Source organism: Trichechus manatus, unplaced genomic scaffold (genome assembly GCF_000243295.1).
Source record: "Trichechus manatus latirostris isolate Lorelei unplaced genomic scaffold, TriManLat1.0 scaffold00197, whole genome shotgun sequence".
Classification (NCBI taxonomy): domain Eukaryota; kingdom Metazoa; phylum Chordata; class Mammalia; order Sirenia; family Trichechidae; genus Trichechus; species Trichechus manatus.
In genome coordinates, this window is record NW_004444133.1 from 2,100,560 (window position 1) to 2,109,248 (window position 8,689).

The following is an 8,689-nucleotide window of genomic DNA, read 5'->3' on the forward strand; positions in this document are numbered from 1 at the left end:
AAAAAAGAGGAAGACCCTCAAGGAGATGGATTGACACAGTGGCTGCAACAATGGGCTCAAACACAGCAATGATTGTGAGGATGGCACAGGACTGGGCAGTGTTTCCTTCTCTGGTACATAGGGTCTCTATGAGTCAGAACTGACTCAACGGCACCTAACAACAACAACAATCTTATTAAAACTTCATTTCTCTCCTATGGTCCTACAATTCCTCTCCTAGATATACACTCAACAGAAATATATACCAAATGGCATACTCTAGGATTTTCAAAGCAAGACTATTTTTGATAACCAAAACCTGGAAACCCCAAATGTCTGTCAGAAATAAAATGAATAAATAAGCTATTTTATATTCACACAAGTGGCATATTATATAGCAATGAGAATCAATGGTCTGCACCTTTACGCAGCAACGTGGATGAATTTCACAGATACAATGTTGAGGGAAAGAAGTCTAGTACATGGTATATGATCCCATTTATAAAAATTTCAAAATATGGCAAAACAAATTCATGGTATTAGAAGTTAGGAGAGAGGCTACTCTTGGGAGAGTAGTAATTGGAAGGAGAAGGGGGCTTTCAGATGCTGATAATGTTCTATTTCTTGATCTGTGTGCTAGTTATTTATGGGCGCTTAGCTTGTGAAAATTCAATAATACCTACATTTATGATATATATACTTTTTTAATGGGGCTCTGGTGGTGCAATGATTAAGCACTTGGCTGCTAACCAAAAGGTCGGCTGTTCAGTCCTACCCAGCATTGCCACGGAAGAAAGACCTGATGATCTGCTCCTGTAAAGATTACAGCCTAGGAAACCCTATGGGCAATTCTGCTCTGTCCTATAGGGTCACTATGAGTCAGAATGGACTTGACAGCAACTAGCAACAAGTTTCTTTATGCATATTGTTGTCGTTGTTAGGTGCCGTCAAGTTGGCTCCGACTCATAGGGATACTATGTACAACAGAATGAAACACTGGCCAGTCCTGTGCCACCCTCACAATCATTGCTGTGCTTGAGTCCGTTGTTGCAGCCACTGTGTCAACCCATCTCATTGAAGGTCTTCCTCCTTTTCACTGACCCTCTACTTTACTAAGCATGATGTCCTTCTCTGGGGACTGGACTCTCCTAATAATATGTCCAAAGTATGTGAGATGAAGTCTTGCCATCCTCACTTCTAAGGAGCATTCAGGCTTTACATCTTCCAAGTAAGATTTGTTCGTTCTCCTGGAAGTCCAAGTTATATTAATATTCTTCACCAACGCATAATTCAAATGCATCAATTTTTCTTCAGTCTTCCTTATTCATTGTCCAGCTTTCACATGCACATGAGGTGATTGAAAATACCATGGCTTGGGTCAGGCTCACGTTAGTCCTTAGGATGGCATCTTTACTGTTTAACACTTTGAAGAGATCTTTTGCAGCAGATTTGCCCAGTGCAATGTATTGTTTGATTTCCTGACTGCTGCTTCCGTGGGCGATGATTGTGGATCCAAGTAAAATGAAATCCTGATGCATATTATACTTCAATAAGAAGTTTTAAAAAAAAAAAACAACTTTGTTTCTGTTTGTTTCTGAGTACTTCAATTTACAGAGACCAGTTTGGAATCTAATTCCACTGTCTGATGTACTGGCTACCCTCTATTCGTGCAGATGGGAGCTTCCTATGCATGGAAAAGCCTAAAGTCTAAATTGTGACAACCACAAGACTGCCTGCCATGTACTGTCAGGGAGATATTGGTCCACTAGTGGCTGTGCCACCACCCATTTGTCAGTTTGTTGTACTGAGGTGGCTTGCGTGTTGCTATGATGCCGGAGGCTATGCCACTGGTATTTCAAATACCAGCAGGGCCACCCAAGGTGGACAGGTTTCAGCTGAGCTTCCAGATTAAATCAGACTAGGAAGAAAGGCCTGGCCATCTACTTCCAAAAATAAGCCAATGAAAACCCTACGAATCACAACAGAATATTGTCTAATACAGTGCTAGAAGATGAGCCCCCTAGGTTGGAAGTCACTCAAAATGTACAGTGGCTGCAACAATGGACTGGAACATACCAAGGATTGTGAAGATGGCCAGGACTGAGCAATGTTTCATTTTGTTGTACATGGGGTCACCAGGAGTCAGAGGTGGCTGGAAGGCAACTGATGAAGCAACTGACAACAATAACAGCGGCTGTGCCCAGCAGATGAATTTCTAGTCCATGAGCTGCCATTTAAGTGTGCTGTGGTCTTGGGCATAAATAAACAAACACATATTTACAAAATCTATTGATCCAAAAAACTTGCTGAACTCTCTGCCTCTTGCTTCTCTTCTCTACTTTCAACAGAACTGAGTGACCCACACCTATAGGCTCATCATTGTTCCAGATTGGGACAAGCCCTATACTTAGGGGAAATTTAAACAGACAGATTAGGGTAACTGAGGTGACCCAGGCTTAGGCTGGTCTAGCTCAGACACTCGGAATGGTGGGCCTGGAAAGGAACTTTGTTATCACTCTCTCTCTTTCAATCCTTTTGGACTTGTAGTACACCTCTGTCACTGGGCTTGTGCTTTGGTGAGGAAGGGATGTACAGAGGAAGGTGAAAGGGAAAGGATATCCTACTTTTGTGGAAAGAGCGGGGCTTTACAGTTACCAGTCTGGGGCCACATCCTAACTCCATGGTTAGTTAGCTGTGTGACCTGGTTACGCTGCCTCTGGGAGCCTCCATTGCTTCACTATACAATAGGGATAATAGAATCAAATTTAAAATGGTGAACATCAAAGACCACCATCCTGTCTAAGGTACCATCAGCTCTTGCCTGTTATTACAATAACCTGCTAATTAACCGCTCTCCCTGCTTCCACCCTTGCTCCCCTACAGTCTATATGCAACACAACACCTGGAACAGTTCTATTTAAAAAGGCAAGTTGGATGATTTCTTCCTTTGCTTAAAATCTTATTATGCTTTCTAATTTCCCGCAGGGTAAAACCAAAATCCCTATGATCGCTTAAAACAGGATTTCTCAACCTTGGCACTTGATGAGGATAATTTTTTGTTATAGAGCTGTCCTGTACAGTGTAGGATGTTTAGCGGCATCTCTGGCCTCTACCCACTAGATGCTAGAATACCACATGCTTCCCCCAGCTGTGACAACCAAAAATGTCTGCAGACAATGGCAGATGTCTCCTGGGAGTCAAAATTGTCCCTGGTTGAGAGCGACTAGCCTAAAAGGGCTTGGATGATCTCTTCACCTCCATCCCCTCCTTCTATTCTGCCCTTCATTCATTGGGATCTAGCTGTCTGGTCTCCTTGCTATTCTTCAAAAGCCCCCACCTCACAGTCTTTGCCCCTGCTATGTCTTCTGACCGTAATATTCTTCCTCCAGATATCCACACAGCTCACTCTCTCACCTCCTTCAAGAATTTACCCAAATGTCACCTTCTCATTGAGACTTTCCCTGACCACCCTATTTAAAATGTTAATCCTCCTCACTCCCTATCTCTCTAGCTTGCTTTATTTTTCTCCAGTGCACTTATTAACCTCTAATATAGTACGAGGAGCCCTGGTAGCACAGTGGTTAAGTGCTCGGCTGCTAACTGAAAGGTTGGCAGTTAGAATCCACCAGATACTCTGCTGGGGAAAGATGTGGCAGTCTACTTCTGTAAAGATTACAGCCTTGGGAATCCTATAGGGCAGTTCTACTCTGTCCTAGAGAGTCGCTATGAGTCTGAATCAACTCCATGGCGATGGGTTAATTTAGTATAAAATTATTTTGTTTGTTTTCTGTCTCGCCTATGAAAATGAAAGATCCGAGAGGGCAAGAACTTTGTTTTCTTCACTGCTCTGTCCCCAGTGCCTAGAACAGTGCCCAGCATATAGTAGGTGCTCAATAAAAATTTGTTGAATGGATGAATGAATTCTACATACAGTTCTGACATGCATGTAGGAGGCAATCAAGGAGTATTAGTTTCCTTTTCCTCATTCCTCTGTGACCAAGCCACCATTGTGACCAGATTGCTTTAGGATTTAATCATGGTTCTTCCTCTGTCTTACTGCTCTTTTAACCTCCACCCCCACCTGCCCCCCAGGAATTAGGGCTCTGTTCCTCAACCTCACTTAGTGCCATGAGTTTGATTGACCAGCACTCTTGATTCTGACTACTTCACTTCTTTCCACCACTCTATGATAATTCAGGACATTTATCTGTTCAAACCTTCCTAGTGCAGATCACCTGTCTGGATTGCCACCTCCCGGTCCCCAGACTCCCCAGATGCTGTGTCCCTCTGCTACCTCTGCTCTTCCTGACTGGACCTGCACAACCTTCTCAGCCCTTCTTTCCTACCAATAACACACTCACCCCCCTTCATTCCCAGAGGCTGAGGTGGGTCTGATCTCTAGTTCTAACATAACCTGCCCACATCCCCAAATCTACAACTACCTTCTCTCAAAACCTTGGAAAAGTCCCCAGAGGTTACATCTCCCTTCTGTCTGTTCATCCACCAAGAAATCTGAAATTGGGGCAGGCCTCTCTTTCCATGAAAGGCTTGCCTGAATTTTCTTGCTTCCACTTGACTGTAATGTGAGCCAGCACTCGGAGCCCGTAGAAACATGACACCGTTCAATAAGCAAACAACTGTAAATGCCAAGAAGGCATTTCAAATGAAAGAAGGCTTGGAGTCCAGGTTGGCCGTCATCATTACTGTGTTAACATGACGTTAGACTGTTTCTTTGGCAGACATCATAATAATATCAGTAGGGACTTATATGGATACAGTAGTTAGTTGCCTCTGATAAGAAAGGATCAAATAATGAAGTACAAAATACTTCTGCCTCAGTTTTGCTTGTATGCCAGAGGGGTGTGGGGTTTGGGACAAAATCCAGAAACATGTAAAGCACAAACTTGGTTAAGCAACCCCCTGAAAACTAAATTCTTAATTAGAAATAGATTTATGGACACTATCCCAAAGTGCTCACATAAGCAAAACGATTGAAACATAACGCAATTTTTTTTAGATAAAACTGAAGATCATTTCTCAAATTGTCAGTGGAATCTATGATTTGAAGGACACTGATACATAAACAGACATTTAAGGTTCTAAGAATTTCATGAACAGCTCAAGATATTCAAGGACACCAGTTGAAACGACAATTATGATTTGATTTCTGGACATCTGGCCATGGTATCCAGCCAACTCATTCTCCTTTCTCCCCCTCTTCCCATTCTACTTTCTAGCAGTTTTTCTACAAGCTACCAAAGGAAGGGACTGGCACAGATGAGCCCTCCTTGTCCTTGAACTTTTCAGTTGCTGAATGCTATGTGACTTGGCAGCCATTTATCACCTTCACAATGACCAGCAGGCTAGAGGGGCAGGACAAGAGTCTGGCTTCCTGGTTGGCATCTATAATGTTTCCTGCAATGGTCTGGAAATGAAAAGTACATTTGTTGCCACACCAGCCCTGCAGAGAAGAAAATGTGAAGCGAAGAAGGGCATCCATTGCTCAGTCTGCATGATCATACAAGTTGTATACAGATTATGTGCATCAAAGTTATTTCTCTGTGCAGTCAGATGTTGAAATCTTGAGTGCCAAAGCTGTCAACAACATCTAGATAGTGTCTCATCGTCTTCCTAAATAAACTTGATTTTATTAATTGTGCTCTACTTTACATCATGAGCATTAACAAAGAAAAGTAGCTATTATGTTTTGGGGAAAAAAAAGTCACATTTTAAAATATCTCATTTTTGGAATTTCGCAAGTCCTTGATAAAATACCCAAACATCTAGATCTTGGCCGAACTCCAAGTTGTGTCAGGAATGACTCTGCAGTTCCTCAGTGAATGGCAGTGTTATGCAAAACATGTTGATCCTGTGCTCAGCAATCAATTAGTGAATGTTTATTGAACACTCACTGTGTACAAGGCACCATACTAATGCAGCATATTAAAAAAAAAAACCTCAGTGGGGAACCTAATTATACTAGGGGAACAAACAGAGAAAGCTTTCATCTTTCATTAGGTAAGAGGAAAATGTCAGTGGAGAAACAGCTTTATTTATAAACTTCTTTACCCAACAATTGTTCCATAATAATAAATAAGTGAAAATATGTATTATGAAAGGAAAAGGCAGAACAGAATCCAAAATTTTTTGCTGTGAAGAGAATTGACGTAGAGCATCTTGGTTAAAAAACACAAGAGTGAGTCAACAGAAGTCATGATAAAGACTGAGCTGCTTTTCCCTGTGATATTTCGAGAACTCTTTGTAGAAGCCGGCTCTGATGCTGGCCCTTAGTAATTGGTTTCAAGAGACATGAGGTTGCCAGCATTTTTCTCCTTAACGTTTATGCATCTAAAGAAGATCTGTCTTCCATGCAAACTGAACAATGGTGAATTTAGAGTAATGTTAATAGGTATGTAAGTTAAGTATAGCTAGTGGAAAAAATTTTATTAACTGGCAACCTTGAAGTAGAAAACACAGGTTCCTATGACTGCAATTAGACCCAACTGCAGTCTATAATATTGAATTCCGCTCTGACATTTTCCCAAAAAGGAACAAACATCTTTTGCAGCTCCAAAAAATTCTGGGATAAAATTGCCTGCTTTATTCATTTGAGATAAAATTCCCTTCGAAAAAAAATCCAGCTGTGCACTCCCTTCCCCATCACTGTGCTGATCCAGAATAGAACTGTCATCAGTCCGTAGCAGGCATATTGAATTTTCCCTACCCAGTCTCCATTACCCATTTTCTGTTGAGAATGGCGCCCCAGTTTTCCTTTAGGGAATTTTTGTGATTCAAGTGTCTCTAACCTCATCCCTTGTTTTCAAATATGGGCACATGGCCCAGGCCTGGCCAAACAGAGCATCCCTGGCCATAATATTGGGTCAGAGATTGGTCTTGACCAAGCCAGATCAATGAGACCCAGTTTGGAGACTCTCGCTGGAACTACTGGGAAGGAGGCACACTCTATCCAACAGGGTTGGTAAATTGGTGGTAACCGCCTTCTCCCCCCTGGAGGAGTTTACCTGAGAACGAAGCCAACATGGAGAAAAGCCGAGCTGAGAGATGGAAAGAAATAGACACTTGAAGATATCTTTTGAGCATCTAGATCAAGCTATAAGTGAAGCCCCTATTTCAGCTAACTGACACACTTCGGTCTGCCTACCTCTGTACTCCCTACCCCTCCCTGGTCATGCCCTACCTAGTTGCCAGGACTTTTACGTGATCATACCTTGCAGATCACCAGCCTTGGATGCCCCTTCACCTGCCCCTAGACTCTCCTGGTAATGCCTTTCCTACATGGTTTTCCCCCCGCTAGAACCTGCACAGCATCCTCATCCTGTCTGTCTTACCCACACTATCTCCCACTTTCCAACACCTTCCCAAAGGTGGGTCTGGTCTCCATTTCTAGCACTCTCTGCCTGCTCCTTCCGGCTCAACTTCATTCTCGTAAAACCATGGATGTTTTCATTCTGTGACCAATACATTTTGTTTTGCATAATGTACTTTGTGTGAGAGTTCTGTGACTGGCAACTGAAATAGCCTTTGATCTTCATTGGTAACAAAACTTAATCTTCTAAGAGCAGATTGATTTGTTTTAAAGAGCCAAGAGTCACTTAGAGCAGGTTTTTTTTTTTTAAAGATAGACATCGAAAAAGAAAATACCAAAATTTTGTGCCTAAAACATTTTATGACTAAAATGTAATGAAATTTATTTCATACATGCCTCCAGTAATTCAAAAAAGGAAACCCCCATAGTGCTGCCTTAAATTGAAATGTCACTTATTTAAATATATTATCACACAACTATCAATAATCAAGAGAATGGCTTTACAGCTGCATTAGTATTATCTGGGGAGGCTGGTTTAAAATTCAGATTTCTTGGACCCACTCACAATCATTGAATCAGAATCTCTAGGAATTGGGCCTGGGAATGTCCATTTTTTGACAAATTTCCTGGTAATTTCTAGGTGTGCTAGAATTTGAGCACCAATGCTTTCAGTTATGTTTCATATATGTCTTTTTAGTTCCCCTTTAAGTGACACTATATAAACCTAAAGAATAATTCTAAGACCATATCCTCACTGAGACTAAATGAGTGCATCTGTGAAAAGCAAGAGAGGTTCAGGCAATTTAGAAATGCTGAGAGGTATGATGTATTAGTAAGCTTGGGCAAAGGTAACTCTGGTAACCAATAAACCAAAATATTAATGGCTTACAACTTCAAAGGTTTATTTCTTTTGTATTTACGTGTCCACCACAGGACACTCCAAGACTCCAGGCTGCTGGACCAGTCTCCCTCTTCGATATGGCTGGTCTTGCAGCAGACAGTATAAAAAATAGGTGGACTATAAGCTGGCTTTTAAAGGTCGGCTCAGAAGACACACATGTTACTTACAGTCCCATTTCATTGCCCAAGGCAGGTCACATGACCACTCCTCTGTTCAGTGGAGCTGGGGAAGAGAATCCTTCTATAGGAAAAGGATACTGCAGTGAGGGTGAAGCATCCAAGGGAGGGGTAGCAAATATTTTGAACAGAAATAGAAACTACTGCATGAGACACTTGTTGAAGTAGGTCAAGTGTCCTTGAATAAAAAAGGGAGGAATCCATGGAACTGCTACATGTATATCATCTCTGGAGCTACACAATATAAACCAGCATTGCAAATGGTTTGCTCTCTGCTGCTAACTGAAAGGTTAGCAGTTTGAGCCC

At 41.8% G+C, this 8,689-nt stretch overlaps 1 protein-coding gene across 1 annotated transcript in view; it reads right to left on the bottom strand.

Annotated features, from left to right (window-relative positions):
- The window catches only part of LIFR (LIF receptor subunit alpha), a 111,358-nt gene extending 103,937 nt beyond the window's left edge, over positions 1-7,421 (bottom strand). Inside the window, exon 1 of the mRNA XM_012558920.2 lies at positions 7,329-7,421. Coding sequence (XP_012414374.1) covers positions 7,329-7,421 — 93 coding nt within the window. The remainder of the gene's footprint in view (positions 1-7,328) is intronic.
- Between the last annotated feature and the right edge of the window lie 1,268 nt (positions 7,422-8,689).